Source organism: Drosophila obscura, unplaced genomic scaffold, assembly GCF_018151105.1.
Source record: "Drosophila obscura isolate BZ-5 IFL unplaced genomic scaffold, ASM1815110v1 contig_1, whole genome shotgun sequence".
NCBI classification, from domain to species: Eukaryota; Metazoa; Arthropoda; class Insecta; order Diptera; family Drosophilidae; genus Drosophila; species Drosophila obscura.
In genome coordinates this window covers 5,531,884-5,549,437 of record NW_024542679.1, presented here as the reverse complement: position 1 = coordinate 5,549,437, position 17,554 = coordinate 5,531,884, and the positions used below count along the sequence as shown (strand labels likewise).

General features: G+C 50.7%; 2 protein-coding genes across 6 annotated transcripts; both read right to left on the bottom strand.

The window, feature by feature from the left end:
* Positions 1–5: 5 nt before the first annotated feature.
* Positions 6–17,546, bottom strand: LOC111067575 (spectrin alpha chain). Of its 5 annotated transcripts, none has more exons than XM_022356739.2 (9): positions 17,457–17,546; positions 11,282–11,388; positions 7,152–11,216; positions 6,618–6,728; positions 3,691–5,614; positions 3,008–3,611; positions 2,736–2,765; positions 988–1,588; positions 6–919 (listed from the first exon to the last, which is right to left on the bottom strand). In XM_022356739.2, the coding sequence occupies exons 3-9, from the start codon at positions 11,139–11,141 to the stop codon at positions 791–793; spliced, it is 7,389 nt and encodes a 2,462-aa protein (XP_022212431.2). In that variant the 5' UTR covers positions 11,142–11,216; positions 11,282–11,388; positions 17,457–17,546; the 3' UTR covers positions 6–790. The 5 variants fall into 5 exon arrangements, with proteins under 5 accessions (XP_022212431.2, XP_022212430.2, XP_022212432.2 ...); XM_022356738.2 differs by having other exon boundaries at positions 11,301–11,388; XM_022356740.2 differs by lacking the exon at positions 2,736–2,765 and having other exon boundaries at positions 11,301–11,388.
* Positions 11,924–17,545, bottom strand: LOC111067577 (protein disks lost). The gene is made up of 2 exons (XM_022356743.2): positions 17,457–17,545; positions 11,924–15,839 (listed from the first exon to the last, which is right to left on the bottom strand). Exon 2 carries the CDS (start codon positions 15,686–15,688, stop codon positions 11,999–12,001), a length of 3,690 nt encoding a protein of 1,229 aa, XP_022212435.2. The 5' UTR covers positions 15,689–15,839; positions 17,457–17,545; the 3' UTR covers positions 11,924–11,998.
* Positions 17,547–17,554: the final 8 nt, after the last annotated feature.

Here is a 17,554-nt window from a genome sequence, read left to right as displayed (position 1 = left end):
TTATGTTTAACATTTATAGACATGCAGCAATATATTTATTTGCAATTCACCAATTGTAAATATATATGTGTTCAATACAGAGGCAATATTTATTGTTTGTTAAGCATTTCTTTTTGTTGTTTATTTTTTATAAAATTGCATTTGCTCAAGAGATATTTTCTTCTACTTTCGTTTCGAATACACGTAGAAACTGGACAAAGAAAAACGGTAAAAGGCTGGATTATTTATGTAATGTGTATTTTGATTTGGATAGCAAGAGAGTTGATCTTAAACGTTTTGATATTTCGATTACAGACATTTGACGACACGACTATAGAAAGTGTATAATGCTCGTTAACTGGAAGCAAAAGCGTTTTATAGCGCTTCATATGCATATCGTAGATCAGATTAGTTTCAATACAGAGTAATTATTATTTCCGGCGGTCTGGTGCAATCCTCAAACTGAAATCTTCAAATTTAAGATACTTTACGGGTGGAGGGGGGGGTCTGGCTGGGCTTGGTGGTAAAAGATACTAAATGCAAAAAACTTCAAACGGGTTTATAGTCATTGTAAATTGATAAATATGTATTGTATGTATGTATTGCAGGCAGGGGTGTGCTATTACTGTTGATTTTAGGTTCATTGTGGCATAATTTCTTAAATAAGCTTTTAAATTGGTTTCGACTTAGAGACTAAAATTATCGAAAATAATTGTGTAAATATATAATTTATGTTTTTTGTTTTGTTTTTGTTGTTTTTAGATTGTAAGACATATTCTCAGGCGCCACTGAACAAGACCGCAAAGCCCTCTTAGTTCTGGAAAAGCGTTCGCGTGAAATCGATATAGTCCAGAGCATCCTTGATGGGCTGGCCGGAGCGCGGTTCCGAGAAAGGCTTCATCCGCTGCACACAATAGTCCGCCATGTCCTTGGTGAGGTTCTGTAGGGCCGCAAAAGAACAGATGAGTCGAGGGACTAGGGAGAGTGCTGACAGAAAGAAAAACTTACGCAGTAGAGCTCCTCCTTGGTGACGTAGGGGCGGTCGGCGGCAGTGATGGCGCGGAAGGCATTCTCGATTTCTTCGTAGGATTGCACATTCTCCGTTTCCTTGGAAATCATGAACGCAATGTACTCCTGCAGGGATACGTAGCCATCGCGATTGGGATCGACCACATCGACAATGGCCTCAAACTCCGGGTCGGGTTGTCCCTCCTCAACCATGGGCAGATCGTAGCCGAGGGCGCGCAGGCATGACTTGAACTCCTGGTGGTTTAGCTTTCCGCTCTTGTCCTTGTCAAAGTGCTTGAACATCATCGAGAACTCCTTGAGCGAGTCCTCGGAGACACCCGAGTGATTGCGTGCCTGGATCTGTTGCTCCAAGTTATGCTGCATTCGCATCGACAGCTGATCCAATTGATCCCATTGCTGGGCCAGACCGACTGTCGAGTGTTCCGTGTAGCGATTGTCCAAGATCAAATGCTCCTCCAGGAGGGCGCCCAGCTCCTCAATCTTCTTCAGATCGACACGACGTGCGCGCACCTCTGTGGCCTTGACGCGAAGCGCCTCCAGTTGCTGTTCGAGGGAACCGGAGCCTTCCATCATCGATGTTCTGTGCGTGAGCGTGTGCATGTGGATTGGAGCGGAGTGGAGTTGGTTGAGAGGTTGGCAAAAATAAAACAAGCATTCGTTAGTACAGCACGACAAAAGATCAGCGGCGATTAGATCGAGTTTAGTTCTCCAAAAGAAATCAGAACGTTACAATGATATAGTATAGTATAATGCATAATAAAAGCAAATCTTGTTAGAGGGGTGTTATGGGGCCAGCGAATAAGTTCTTGTTGTTGTTATTTTGTGGTGAGGGCTCTCACAACTAATTTGTCGTCCCTTCATGTATATATTTACAGGTGTCTGAATTTTGTTCATTTTAATGGGAATTCACGAATATCGATCGGAGCAGAGGTAAGTGTAGTTTTAGAATCATATAAATTGTTTTCTTTTCTTTTGATTTTTGGTTCATTGAATTCAGCAACTAATAAGGACAAATAGTCGTCTAATGGCCTAATAAAAAGCGAGTTAAAATTAAGAAAAGCGCCAACGAAATGTCCAAGTTTGTATTTTGAATTTAAAAAAATAGCTACTAAACGCTTCGTATTAAAAAGAACAAACAAAAAAAATATATCGTAATTATTTAAATTTCTACATATGAGATTCTGTACCGCTAAAACATTATTTATTTATTATTTATGCATTGCATTTATTAATATTTTGTCACATGCTCAAGAATTAATTTTCAAATAATTTTGAATCGAATTTTGGAATATCAAAATTTAATTTGTGACCATCAAAACAAATGCAGAATCGCAGAAAAAGCTGATCATCGGCCTGTAGTCGGCACTAAAACTAAACTGTTAAATTTTCAAAACTATTATTGTCGCTGCTGTTGTTGTTGTTGTTGCTGTTGCCACCGCTGCTCGATCTTAGTTAGAGAATATTTACAAAAGAGCGGGCACGAGGCACAAAAGCAAAAGTTATTTCCCACAGAGGAGAGGCAGAGGCGCGCTTGGTTAGGTTAGGTTGGAGCCGCAGCTGTTAGGAGATTCGAGGCGAGGCCTTTGCACCAGCACCACCTCTGGGCCTCTCAAACAAACGAACGAACGAGTACAATAAATTAAATTAAAATTCACAAATGAAAATAGTTTGAAACGCAGAAACAAGACACAAGAGACGATACGCCACGCCACCGCCTTCTTAATTACCCTTCACGGTTAAAACCCAGCATATAATATCTAGAAAAATAGAATTGAACGTTTCAGTTACGCTTTTCATGGTTCGAACGGATTCAGAGACCACCAAGAGGTTTTTTGTTGTGTTTTCATTGAAATGGATTCAATGTGAGGAGTGTGTGTGGAGGGGGGGTAGGTAAATGGTGGATTGGGGGGTCAACATTGATCAACATACACACACACACACAATCTCGCACAACGGAGATGTGCGGTGTGGTGTGTGGTGGGTGGTGTCACTCACTCACCTTGTTTCTGTCAGCCATTGGTGGAAGAGATTGGCATGCTTGGCAAACTCCTTGCGCAGCTTGTCGTTCTCCTCCTGGCGCTTGGCCTCCTTGGCAAGTTCCCCATCGCGTTCCTCTATGATCTTTTGCAGGTTACGCCAGGTCTCCTCAAGAGCTTCCATGGTGAACCAGGTGTATGGATTCGGTCCAACATTAAAGCTCTTGATCTTCTGGTCGAGTGCTGCCAATGCCTTAAAGTCAGCTTCGGCCGAGGACAGGGACGCTTGGAATTGTGCGTGGGCGTCGCGCAACGCGCGTATTTCTTCGATCGAATTGCAGCGAACAGGATCTGTGAGATCCTCTTCGGCATTTTCGAACCAAGAATTGAAGGCCGAAGCTTTCTTGGCAAATGTCAAGTAGAGTTCCTCGATTTGGCGGAACTGCTCCTGCATGGCCAGCAGTCGCTGCTTGCGCGTATCCGACGCATCGCGCAGACTCTGCCAGCGGGCAATCACATCCCCGTGACGCTTCAGTATGGCCGGCGATTGGGCGTGACTGGCATTGATCAGTTGGTCCTTCAGTGCCGTTATGTTGTGAATGCCCTCCTGTTCGAAGGCATTGAGACCTAATAACAAAACAAAAGCGAATAAATTAACATGCAAAACATTCTCACTATATGTAGAGCTAAAAGATCGCTCACTCACCTGCATCGAATGTCTCCTGTTTGGTCAACAGCGTTTGCACCGTGGACAGATCACGTCCAAACTCATCGGAGCGCACATAGTTCTCCTTGTCATCGATCCAGCTCTCGACCACATCGGCCTTCCACATGAACTGCAGATACGCCGAGTTGTCCAACAAAGCTCCCTTGCGACGGGCGGCCAGGGCATTGAGGTTCTCCAGCTTGTTGCGCAGCTGCTGGCAGCGCTGGGCAATCGAGTCACCGTGATGGTTCTTGGCCTCCACCAGATCGCTGCCCTGGTCGCAAATGAACGAGCAGCGGTCCTTGTGGGCCGTGAAATCCGTCTCAAAGGCATCGTGCTTCTTCAGCAGACCCTGGACAGCGGCCATCGAGTCGCCGTAATCCTCCACAGAGAGCAGCTGCTGCTTCTCGGTGATCCACGCCTCCTCCTCCTCAACCTGGGCCAAGAACTGCTGATAGGTCAGCGACTCGTCCAGCTTCTGGCCACGCGTGGCAGCCAAATTCTTCAGCTCAGCCCAGGCCTGATTGAGAGCCTTCAGACGCTGCTCGATTTCTGGCACGCCCAAATTGGACACATCCATCAGCTTCTCGCCAGCCTCTTGGACGGCCTGAATGGCCGGCTCGTGGCTGCCCAGCTCCGCCTCGAGACGCTTGTGCTTCTTCTTGAGGTTCTGGACGCCGGTCAGATCGCGACCGTAGTCATCGGAGCCGACCAGCAGCTTCTTCTCCTTGATCCAGCTCTCCTCGTCGGCAATGTCGCGGAAGAATTGGTGCAGGGTGAGGGCCTCGTTGAGGCGGGCCTGACGGTGGGCGGCCAGGTTGCAGATGCGCTCGTATCGCTCATTGATACTCTGGCGCTTCTCCTGGATGCCAGCAGTGTCAAACTGACCGCTCTCGACCAAGGAATCGGCCTGGTTGTTCATGTCCTTGATGCGGTCTTCGTGCGCCACGATATCCGCCTCGACCAACTGATGTTTCTTCATGAGGTTTTGGACCGATGCCAAATCCTTACCAGAATCCTCAGTGGTCAGAAGACTCTCGACTTCGCCCAACCAGAAGTCCAAATCCTTGACAGCAGCGATATAAGTGCGCTGCTTGTTGGCCTCCTTCAGCTTCAGCGACTTCTCAGTCGTCTTGTGCGTCAGGTACTCCCACTGATCGGCGATCTGTGTCAGCCGCTTCTGCACCGCATCCTCCGACCCGCTGCACTGCTTCTTGTCAATCAGATTGCCGCCCATCGCCAGCACGCTCTGTATGCGATCCGCATTGGCCGCCAGCTCTGCCTCGAAGGCCTGGTGCTTCTGATGTTTCGACTGGATGTTGGCCGGATCCTTGTAGCTCTCCTCGGTGGCCAGCTGCAGCTTCTCAGCAATCCAGTTCTCGATCTCGTCGGCATCGCGCGAGAACTGCTGCAGCGTCTGCTCATCGCCCAAGCGGGAGCGCTTCTCAATGAGACCCTCCTTGAGGTGGCGCCAGCGCTCCAGCACCTGCTTGCGCTTCTCGTCCACCGCCGCGGAGGCATAGTGGTTCTGGGCAATCAGCTGATCGGCCACCGTCTGCAGGGCGGCAATCTTCTGCTCGTGCCCGTTGATCGCCTTGTCAAAGTCCTCGTGCTTCTTGATCAGTGCCTCCACATTGCCGCCGGCATTGGCGTCATCGTCAGCATTGAGGAAGGCCTCGCGGGCCGACATCCAGGACTCGGCCAACTCGCAGTCGCGCATGTACAGCTGCAGATCCAAATTCTGCTCCAGCTGCAAACGGCGCTCCGTCCAGGCCTTCTCCAGATCCTCCCTGGCCTTGGCCAGATCCTCGATCTGCTCCTTGATTTCCGGCGAAGCATAATGGTTGGCCTGCAGCAGCTCGTTGCCAAACTGCTCGAAGGCCCCAAAGGTGCCAGCGCGTGCATCGATCTCCGTGCGGTGTTCCTAGGGGAATTCCGAATAGCGAAAAATTAGTTAAAGTTTCACAAAATTCCCCAAAAAAAATATATCAACGCCGTGGGGGTTAGAACAACAAGAATATATGCAACTGTGGCTGGGCTGGGCTGTCTGGGCTGGGTTTTATTTAGCTGCAGCTTCAAATTAGTCAAAAACAAACAAACGTGGAACGAAATTAAGTTGAAGAACGAGTTCAATGTAGATGATGAGATGGAGTATGTGACAGTGTTGGCAGATGTTCGATGTGTGTGATGGATACGATTTAATGACTGTCCTAGGAAGTATCCAAACATTTAAGCTTTTGGTTTCTTTTTACAAAATGTTTGCGGCCAGCCAAAGCCATTCATTTGAGCGGCTCTTCCTTGTGAGCGATTGATATGAGAGTGTTGATGGATATCCCAGGATTAGAGATGATATACAAATACAAGTCTTGGAGTTATTCAACCAACAAATATGTTCTGTCTGTGTGGTGTGTGTGTAACGATAAGCAGAAGCCAAAGGATATGAGAACTGAGAATTTTGATATTTATACACTCAAAAGGTAATTTCTGAATATCCCGACAAAGTTCCAACCAAAAGACAATTTAATAGTAAAATGTGTAACGACGAAGAGCACAAAATGTTGCAAATAATTTCGACCATTGGTTACAGTTCCCGATTCATTCCCGTTTCAGTCCCGATCCAATTTGTAATAATTAAAATAAATTTTAAATTTCTTTCTTTAATTTTTTTCTTTATCCCTATGTTCAAATGAATCCAAATGGATGGGAAAAACTAACGTGGAGCCGTGTCTTGTGCTCGTTCGTTTGGCATTTTATTATCAGAAATGTCTTTGGTTTCACTCGGAAAGAAATACACCCGCAGGATATTCAGAAAAATGGATGACATGGCATGGCATGGCATGGCACACAGAGAGAACACAGAACACACACACACAGAAAGATGCAACGGAATCACTGCGGATGATAGTGGGTTTAGCCGAAGGAACTACCTCGTCGCCGGATGCGGGTGATGCGATGCTTGTGGTCGAGGCCCCACTGCCTGTGGCTACCGGTACGGAGCTGCTGCTGCCCAGCGTAAACTCAATCTCAGCTCGTTGTGCCTGGGTGTAGCCAGCATACAGGATTCGGATTTTTGTTTTGTTTTTTTTTGGGTTGTAATGTAACCATGATGTGAGTTTGTTTGTTTGTTTGTGATGAACCAGGATGAACCATTGTTGTAGTTTTATTTTCGATTGATTGATTGATTGATTGATTGTTTTGTAGGTCGTCGATAAATCGAAGTTTTGCGAGATTGGTTTATGATGTGGGGCACACGAACCGAAAAACCAAAACGAAATAATCAATAGAGAGCTATACAAGAGTTAATTAAATGGATGGATCCATGGATAAGATCTGGCTACGGTTTCAACTGAAAGAAAACAACACCTTCGGCCAGACCGAAGCTCCTCTGAGTTCTGCACCCCTGCAGTGCCTGTCAGTCTGCACTGCACGGGGTCTGTTCGCCCTGGAATGACATTGCTTACCTGATGGCGTTCAATGAGCGCCTCGGCACCGGTAACATCATTGGCCAGCTCATCGGAGGTGACCAGGCTCATCATCGAGTTGATCCAGGCGAGCAGATCGCGATAGTCGCTCAGGAATCGCTGCAGATCGTACGAGTCCAGCAGCTTCTCCTTGCGAGCGGTGGACTTGGTGATGATCTGGTCCCACATCTCGTTGATCTCCTTCTGCTTGGCGTACGTCTGCTCGGCCGTGTCCGGATGCGACTGCATCAGACGATTTGCCGTCTCGTCCAGCTGACGAATCTTGTCACGCAGTGCCGCCAAATCGCGCTCAACGCCCTCGTGCTTGCGCTGCAGGGTCTGCACACTGCGCAGATCCTTGCCCAAATCGTCATTGTTCAGGGCATTGGCCTTCTCAGCGATCCAGTCCTTGGTCTCGTCAATGTCGCGATGGAAGCGCTGCACCTCGTGGGCGGAGCCCAGCTGGCTGGCCTTCTCGGTGGTGAGGGTCTGCAGGTTGTTCCACTTCTCGTTGAGGTCCTGCATCTGGGTCTGAATCTTGAGGGCGGCCTCCGTCTGTCCCAGCGATGTCAGCTGCACGGCAATCTCATTCATATTGGCCAGACGCACTTCATTCGCCTTCAGGTCATCGTTGAAGTCGTCAAACTTCTTCTGCAGCACCTCCACCTCCTCCAGATCCTCTCCAACCACATCGGCAATCTGGGCATGGTTCTCCTTGTCGCGGATCCACTGGGCCAAATCGGCAGCCTCACGCACCAGCACGTACGCCTTCGTTGTCTCGTTCAACTTGTTTTGGCGCTCGCGTGCGAGGGCCAGCAAGTTGTCGTACTGCGAATTGATTTGGTTCTGTCGCTTGGCAATCGAATGATTGTCCACGAGGTTCTGCTGCGAGGCACTGAGCCCGGCCTCGATCTTCTTAATGTAGGCAGCCGGAACGAAACCCTGACGATCGTTGACCTCCACCTTCCACCAGTCCTTGTTGTTGGAGTTGAGGAGAGTGAGGACATCGCCCTTCTTCATGGACACCTCGCGCGGTGACTTCTCCGTGTAGTCGTAGAGAGCCACAACGCACTCCTTGCCAGTGATATCCACCACAGGAGTCTCCTGCTGGCGACAGTTCTTGGCCTGCTCCTGCAGCGCCTGGATGGTGTTGCCAAAGGCCTCCAGATCGGAGACGAGCGCCTCGTGTTTCTTCAGCAGCGCCTCCGAGGAGTCCTCATCCTTGCCGTAATCACTGCCGGTGGCAATCGGCTCCTTCTCGCGCATCCACGACTCGGCCTCGTTGGCATCGGCAAAGTACTGATGCGCCTGCAGCGAGTCATCCAGATCCTGCTTGCGCTGATTGGACCGCTCCCTGAGGTTGTTCCACTGCTCCTGCAGTGCCTCCAATCGCTGCCGGATGTCGTCGCTGGCGAACGGCTGGTCCTTCAGCATATTATCCCCCGAGCTGATGACATTCAGCAGCCTCGCCTCGTGATTGTTAATCTCCGCGAGCACAGCCTGATGCTTCTTAATCAGATTCTGCACTCCAATCAGATCGCGTCCGCGATTGGTCGAGGCTGCAATGGGCTCCTTCTCCCGTATCCAGGCCGCCTCGTCCTCCAGGTCGCGGAACAGCTGCTGCACGTGCAGCGAGTCCGACAGATGCTGCTTGCGCTCGCTCATGGGCGCCGCGAGGGCAGCATAGCGGGCCGACAGATTGCCCTCCTTGTTGCGAATGTTGTCCGCATCAAAGTGGCCCGACTCGATGAACTTATTGGCCGCCACCTTGATGCTCTCGATGCGATCCTGATGGGCCATGACATCGGCCTCGAGCAGGGCGTGCTTCTTCTGTAGGTTCTGCACAGAGGTTAGGTCCTTGCCGTGATCCTCAGACAGCAGCTGGCCCTCAATCTCGCTCAGCCAGAGCTCAATGTCCTCAATGGTGCGATTGAACTGCTGCTGCTGGCAGGCCTCGTTCAGCTTGCATCCCTTCTTGTCGGACGCCTGGACGAGCGTCTCCCACAGCACCACAATCTCCTGCATGCGCGTATTGATCTGATCGGCGGCATAGTGCTGCTTCTCAATCAGCTCAGTGCCCACATTGGTGATGTCCTCGATGCGCGACTTGTTGGCGTTCAGCTCGTGCTCGAAATTCTGATGCTTCTGCATCTTTCCGTTCAGATTGGTGGGGTCCAGGTAGCTGTCGTCGGTGGCAAACTTCAGCTTCTCGCTGATCCAGCCCTTCGTCTCGTCGCAGTCCCGCTCAAACTGCTGGTAGCGATTCGAGTCCTCCAGCAGCTGGCGCCGCTTCGCAGACTTCTCCTGGAGGGCGGCACGGCGCGCCAACAGCATCTGGCGACGCTGGGCCACATCGTCCGCGGCATAGTGCTGGCCATCAATCAGTTTGGTGGCAAAAATGTCCAGGGCCTTGATCTTCTCCTCTTGGGCGGCCAGACTCTTCTCAAAGTCCTCGTGCTTCTTGATCAGCGCCTCCACCGAGTCAAGAGAATCGCCCAGATCCTCATTGGCGAGGAATGCCTCCTGCTTGGCCATCCAGGTGTCTGCCTGCTCTGTGTCGCGGTAGAACAGCTGCAAGTCCATGCACTGCTCGTACAGGATGCGACGATCCTCCCACAGGGACAGCAGCGAACTCTTGTCGTTCTCCAGGGCACCCAGTTTCTCTTGGATCTCGGCGGCAGCGTAGTGCTCCCGCTCCAGCAGCTTCTGGCCCGATTCGGTGGTCAGCTTGAAGCTGTCCTCACGCGCATCGATCTCGCCCTTGTGCTCCTGGTGACGCTCCAACAGGGCCTCGGCCCCAGCCACATCCTTGGCCAGCTCATCGGCCGAGATGATGGCCTTCATGCCGTTGATCCACGACACCAGGTCCCGGAAATCGGCGAGGAATCGATGCAGATAGTACGACTCGTCCAGCTTCTGCTTGCGCTCGCGCGCCTTGGCCGTCAGACTCTGCCAGTAGTTGGCGATCTCCGACTGCTTGTCGCGGATCTGATCACTGTGATCCGCATGGATGGAGCACAGACGCTGCGCCTCAGCGCCCAGTGTGGACACCTTGTCCTCGAGGGCAGCCAAATCACGCTCAACGCCCTCGTGCTTGCGTTGCAGCGCTTGCACGCTGGCCAAGTCGCGGCCATAGTCGTCGGAGGAGAGAACCACATCCTTCTCGGCGATCCAGGCGACAGTCTCGTCGGCATCGCGGTTGAAGCGCTGGATCTCGTGGGCACCGAACAGCTTCTCCTGTCGGACAATGGCCAGCTGCTTGAGCCGCTGCCAGGCCTCGTTGAGCTCCTCCTTGCGCTTGGTGATGGTGTCACGCTCTGGATGGCCATCCTGGATGAGTTTGTCGGCCAGCTGGTTGACCTCGGTCACACGGTACTCCTGCGAGGCCATGTCCTTCTGGAATTCGTCAAACTTGCGCTGCAGCACCTCCACGTGCTCCAAATCCTGACCAAACTCATCGGCCGTGACAAAGGTCTCCTTGTCCTTGATCCAGAACATGACCTCCTCGCACTGGCGCAGGAACTGCACTAGGACAAGCGCCTGCTGCAGCTTCAGACCCTTCTCGGCCAGGCGGCTGAGCAGCAGCTCCCACAACTGATGGAGCTCATCCAGACGCCGCTGAATAGTCTCGGAGGCAAAGTGCTGCTGATTGATCATCTCCTGGCCGGTGTTGTCCAGCGATACGATGGCATTGCTATGCGCCGAGACCTCGGCCTCGAAGGCCTGATGCTTCTGGATCTTGGCCTGCAGATTGGTGGGATCGCGATAGCTCTCCTCGCTGGCCGCTTGCAGCTTCTCGTGGATCCACGATTCCAGCTCGTCGGCATCGCGCTTAAAGTACTGAAAGCGACGCGAATCCTCGAGCTTCTCGCGCTTCTGACGGGTCTCGATCTTGAACTCGTTGTAGCGCGAGAGTACTTGCTCACGACGCTCCTGAATGTCCTCGACGGTCTCGAGGATTTTCACCTCCTTCGGTGTGAAATTCTCCATTTCGTGGCTTCTTCGTTTGGTTGTCTTCTATTCTTCAAAAAAAAATATTCGTTCGTCTTTTGGTTTCGTGAAGAGCTGCAAAATTCAAACAAAAAATTCCATTAACTACATTTCATTTCCTTTCGTTTTGTTTTGTTTACACTTTGTGCTGCAATTTACCGTAAGCTGCTCTGGGCGCTGCCAACTGGTTTCAAATTAATACTGCTGCCTGCTGATGCTTCTTCATCAAATGTTTGACCGTGCACAACTGTAATATAAATTTGGCACAGTAAATAATTAGTTTAAAGTCTTCATTGACATGGTTTAAAATTTAATACAATTTAATTTAAAATGCAAATTTCTGAATCAAGTTGGCACAACATCCAGAAAGCATCCCCCTGGAGCTTATCGCCGCGCTGCCAACTATCCCGAGAGCAATCGCTCCGATTAATTTAAATATTCTTGAACCGAACCGAACAGCGATTGCATTTTCGTTAGCTATACAAAATAATGCAAAGCATTAAATACAGTGTATGTATGTATGTATGTACAATAATTCCACAAAATATAGTTGCTTGTCGCGTTGCCAACTGCTTTGGATCGATGATCGAATCGTTTCAGAATGCGTTCAAGAATTAACTACAAAACGGTGACAGTGACGCACTCATTCTCGCGCTGATTAGCCCAGCCCAGCCCAGCCCAGCCATCGTTATCTTATCGACAACATACCCAATAAAGACAATTTCCCTTTGCCTTCCCTTTGCCCCTCACAGAGTTATTTTCTACACAAAGTTTTGGAAAAAAGAACCTCCTTTATTTAGGGGTCCAAACGGGTACGTGACATAACACACAAGAATTAGAAATATTTGTTTTGGGTTTTAGAAACTATCCAAATCACGCGACAAATCGGCCATCATCTCCATAAACAGATGCGATTTGGCCTCGTCCTCGGGACTTTTGATGTCGCCCTCTTTGTGGGCCACTCGATTCCCCTGCGATAGGTGCTGCAACATTTGGGAGAGGGCACTCCAGACGGCCGGTGGCCAGTTCTCCTTGAAGAGCGGCAGGAACAGCTCATTCAACTTATCGGCATTCAGTACTCCCTCCTCCAGCATGGTGAGGAGGAATTTCTCCAGCAGGCGGAAGCACCGTGCATAGTTTCCCAGCTCCTGGATGAAACTTACAGTAAGCAAAGCATCAAAGATGCCCGGCGAAGCTGGCTCGCTGACCGAGAACTGAGGTGTCCGCCACACCGCGCAGCTGGCAGAGAGGATCTGTGGTGTCAGGAGCAGCGGCTCGCGGATGATCAGCAGCTGGACAAGTCGCACCAGGCTGGAGCCAATCAAATGATAGAAAACGGTGGGCAGCTGGGGCAACAGAACGGCGTGTCGAATCTGCTGGAGCAATTCCCACAGCTCTGCCTCACTTCCCATGCTCTCCGGACGCAGGCTGCAGCAGTGTAGCCACTGCTGCAGCTGGAACAGCATGTCGGAGAGACTGAAGCCCACGTCCAGGGTCAGCTGCATTTCGCTGGAGCTGGCGCCGCCAGTTGTTTCCAATTTGTTCTTGTTGGCGCGGCACACCTTGCCGGTCAGCTCCTGAAGATCCCCGTGGTAGAAGCTGGACTGCATCACGTTCGACAGCAGCCACTGCTGCAGCTGGATCTGCGCCTGGCCACGGATCAGTTGGGCGTACGTGGCTCGCAGCACCTCGTTGGTGCTTTCTGGCAGCAGGGCCTCCAGCGATTGCTCGATGCGCTCCTTTAGCATTCGTGGCACTTGCTCCGCCCATCGCTGGCAGGCCTGCGATTTGGCCTCTTGGTAGATCTGCTGTATGTCTCCAAACACCTCCTGATATTGCGTGGAACTGATCTCGTTGACGCGGCCATCAGCCGCCGCCTTGGACGGCAGTAGAATCTGCTGCTGGGCATCCTTTACCACGCACTTGAAGCTGCGCTCCGTCACAAACTCGATGAGGCGTCGAGTCGAGGCATTCTGCGAGTGAAGGAAGGCATCGGCCAGCTTCCGCTGCTGCTGTTCCGCCGAACTGAGCTCCACCGAGGCCACCACCGGATGGCCCGTTGCCGAGGACGTGGCTCCTCCGCTCTGATTCAGCTGCTCCAGCCGCGTGGTTATGTACCGGAAGCGGCCGCTTCGTCCAGTGCTCTGGGACTGCCGCGAGGGCGTGATGCTCACTCGAAACTCGTGGAGGTAGGGGCAGGCCACCGGCAGCAGTTCCTCCATTTGGGGCACATGCGATTTCTCCAACGAACGAAACGTACTGAGGCAGCTCTCCACAACGGCTGCATTTGGTCCGTGACCCGTACCCGCCGCCCCCAAGGCCCTGTGGCTGTAGTATCCACCGACCAGATCCGGCTGTGCCTCCATTAGCCAACCCAGACAGCTCCTGGCAATGAAAACGGCACCTGGTTGCAGTTTCTCGGCCGGCATGGCGGCGTACAGGGCATATAGGAGCTCCAGAGTGGCCAGAGTGCTGGGCAACTGGAGCGTAACGAGGTCCAACATGACCAGATACTGCACCAGCCAGGGCAGAGTGATCAGCAGCTTGCCATTCAACATCGAGCGTTCGAGGAGCTCGCGCAGATTAAAGTCCGGCTGGAAGTGGCTGCGCAGCTGCAGCTGCTGCTGGCAGAGAGACGATTGCGGCTGGCCGGAACAACGATTGTAGGGCAGGGCCGTCACATAGCCGAGGAACTTTGCCAGAATCAGTATATTGGCCATGGTCTGGGCACGCACAGTGAAGGGTCCGCCCTGCTGGGAGGTGCGCTCCTCCACCACATCCTCGGCCAGCTGCTGCAGCTCGAAGGTGGAGTCATTGTGGCGCATCAATTGGACGTAGAGGGCGAGCTTGAGCTGCACCAGAAAGGCCATGGAGGCGCATTCGCCGATAAAGTCGCGGAAGAAAGCCTGCGAGCGGGGGAACTGATCCTCGACGCTGGAGTTGGAGGTCACCAGTCGCTGTGCCAAGCGATTCAGTCGCAGCTGGTCCAGCTTGAGGCCCAGCTCCTCCGGAGATTCGGTTGTCTCGCTGCCAGAGATGAGCAGCTGGCTGACAAACAGCTTGGCAAAGTGGGCCATGTTCACGGCATTCTCCGACATCCTGAAGATGTCCCGCACCCGTGGCGTGACGTCTCGACTGAAGCAGAATACCCGATTGAGGTGGCTCGTCTCCCACAGCTTGAAGGCCTTGTAGAAGAGATCGCGCTGCGACTTGAAGGCCCCAAACTCATTCTGGTTGGGAAAGTTATCGCGCGAGTCCTTCTCTTCGTGGTAGTAGACATTCTGCTGGCCACCAGGCGAGGCCACAGTCAGGGCGGAGGAGGAGGATGTGATCTCCTTCTTTGCCAGCTCCTGCTTACGCTGGCACGACTCCTCCAACTGATGTAGCAGCGACTGTGGCAGCAGGCCCAGGCGCTCTTGTTGCAGCAGAACACCGAGTGATTTCCTGTCCAGCTGCAGCAGAAGATACTGCTGATGCTCCAGCACCTGAAGGGCAAAGTAAATGCAGTTCTTGTAAAGACCCAGCCGGTGCAGGGGCGTCCCCAGATCCAGGTCCTTCACCGCCTGACTGGGACTCACATCCGAGTCGTGTACGTTGAGTAGCTGCAGCACAAAGCTCAGCTCTCCCAGCACGTTCGGCACCAGATTGAGGTCCAATAGCTGGCCATAGATGGCCGAGAGCACCTGCAGCTGGCCGGGACTTTTAACATCATCCAGCTTGACGACGACGGGCTCCTGCATGCTGGAGACCTCATCCTCTTGACCCCTCTCTGGGGCCACACAGACGGGCGCCTCACTTTTGATCTCCTGCTTGTGCAGGAGCAGGGTTTTGCGTGCCTCCATGTCCAGGGCAGCGCCCTGGCTGCGATCGAACAGTTCGCTGCTCTGCGAGAGGCGCCACAGATTGTTGTCGTTGCTAAAGGAGCTGGTGTCGCCAAAGGAAGAGCTGGCCGAGACGTTCTTACTAATGGTCATCGGGAGGACGCGACGCCTGGGCTTGGCCTGGGCAGCAGCAGCGTTTGCCTGCTGCTGTAGGTGCTGCTGCTTGGGAGTAGTCTTCTTCTTGGTGGATCGCTGCTGGCCTGGGGTCGGCGTTGTAGCCAGAAAGTCGCCCAGACAAAAGCTATGGCCACGGTCACCAGCAGCGCCGCCTCCGCTGCGATTGGCGCTTTGGGGCGTGCTGCAGAACTGACCGCTGCCAGCGGACCTTCGGCCCTGCGACTGCTGCTGTCGGACCGGAGTACACATCGAGGAGTTGGCACTGGCGGCACTCTGGCTGGTGAGAGATTCGTTGAGCGGGTCTTCAGGCGGTGGCTTAGACTGTCGTACGGGTGTCAGACACTTGGGAGTCGTGTCGGTCTCGCTGCCGTGGAAATGCTGTTCCGTATGTTGGCGCACGGCGGCTAGAAAGTAGACAGCAAAGTCCTCCAAGCTGCATGTCTTGCCCTTCTTGAAGAGCGACACAAACTTCAGGGGCAACTGCGGACGGGCAACCTTTTCCAGATTCGACAGCAGAAGCTGGAGCTGAGTCTCTTCCAATCTGTTCATTTTTGTTCCTTGTCTTTGCCTGTCGTTTAAAGTGACGCTAGGGACATGGCCTTATTTCGGAGGCTTCAGATATTTATATCCTCGGTCAGAAACACACACTCTCTATCTCTCTCTCTCTTTCGTAATGGTCCCTCTCTCTCTCACACTTTTCCTGCAACGGAAGAGGGGAGAAGAGAAATGGTTTTCTTGTACACGCTCGGCTTTTGTTTGTTTTTCGTTTCTATTTTTGGATTTGGTTTTGTTTTTTTTGTTGTTTTTTGTTGTGGATAGGTTGAAGGATTTTGTTCCTTGAGGATTTTGACATTTTTTGAAATCACTTTCAGTCACACACACTAGAACGCGCATGAGGGGAAGGAGAAGGAAAGACTCTACGAGGTATCAAAATATGTCAGCATATTCCATTGACACATACTATATTGGAGGGTATATAAGGTTAGGATACATAGTACATAGATAAATAGAGTATAGAAAATGCAATTTCCAATTGTTTACCCAACATAGAACATATATATAGATACATACAGGCAATGCGCAACGTTAAACTAAATTTAGATATAAAATGTTCCCATTCAACGACCCGCTACTGTACACAAAATTCCCGTTTGAGCGAGCAATTCTGATAAGCATATCTGGGACATTTCAGGGTTTCAGTTTATTACTGCTCGATTACTTAACATTTCCAGAATATGAATGAAAGAGGTCAAAACAGCAGAAATCTGCCTTAATTAATTAAAGCCAGTGACATCATTTCCCCCCGTGAACAAAAACAATCACACATCAAGAGGGTGGGTCCACGCCAGAGAGCAGGGCAGGAAATAACACAAAAAAATACCCTAGGCTGGGCTCGGGCATTTTTGTTGTCTCTCTCTCTCTATCTCTCTGTCAAAAGCAGCCATACAAAAGTATGAGCAAACACATCACACACACAAAAAGCATTGAAGGCAATTTAACTGTTTATCGAGGTACAAAATACAAACAACAACAAAAAAACAGCAAGTGCGAGAGAACGAACCCCCTTGAAAAGAGAGCAAACCCATGTGTGTGTGCATGTGTGTTTGTGTGTGTACATTAATTGAAGTGTCTATCAGAAAATAGCTTGGAATGACGTAATCCTCACGGTTTGGAATTATGAGCAATGATTGCCAAGCACGAAATATACTATCCAAAAGAACTTATAGGCTGAGTTGTACTATAGCCACACACACCCACATACAATGGGAGTGAAATATCCTACATGAATTAGCCTTCAAGCAAAGTCAAGGACACTGCCATTTAAACAGGTTTTTGGCAAATGTAAGGCAAAACATTACTCTTCGTACTTGGACGCTCTCACATGCACACAAACAATCTCATGACAGGCTCTCTCGCGCTTTCTCTCGGCTGAAGTTGCCGCACCACAGCCGATGACGTACACACACACGCACACATATTGAATTTTCTACTCCTGCACGCATGCACACATACAAACAAAACTGGAGCTACTACATACATAGATACTTTTTTTCAACTTCAATTTGAATACAGAATTTTGCGCAAAATACGAACAATTCCAGGATAATTGTATCCTTGGTGTTGTGCCATTGATATATTTAATAGTATTCAACACTTTTCCCTCACATTTACCCATATTTAATTGGATTTAGAGTGCCTCTATGAGAGGGTGTGGCGTTGACCCGAAAAATTTTCACTTTGCACACCAACCAAATTTCAATTGCAACTTATAGCTATAAATCCATGTGCTGCCATTATAAAATTAATGAAAACTTACACTTTGATGTCTAATGTAATGTTTCACAGTTGTTTCATTAATTAAATTATTGATTTTAAATGGTTTTTTCTAGTTTTTCGCAGCGCCTGAATTTCACG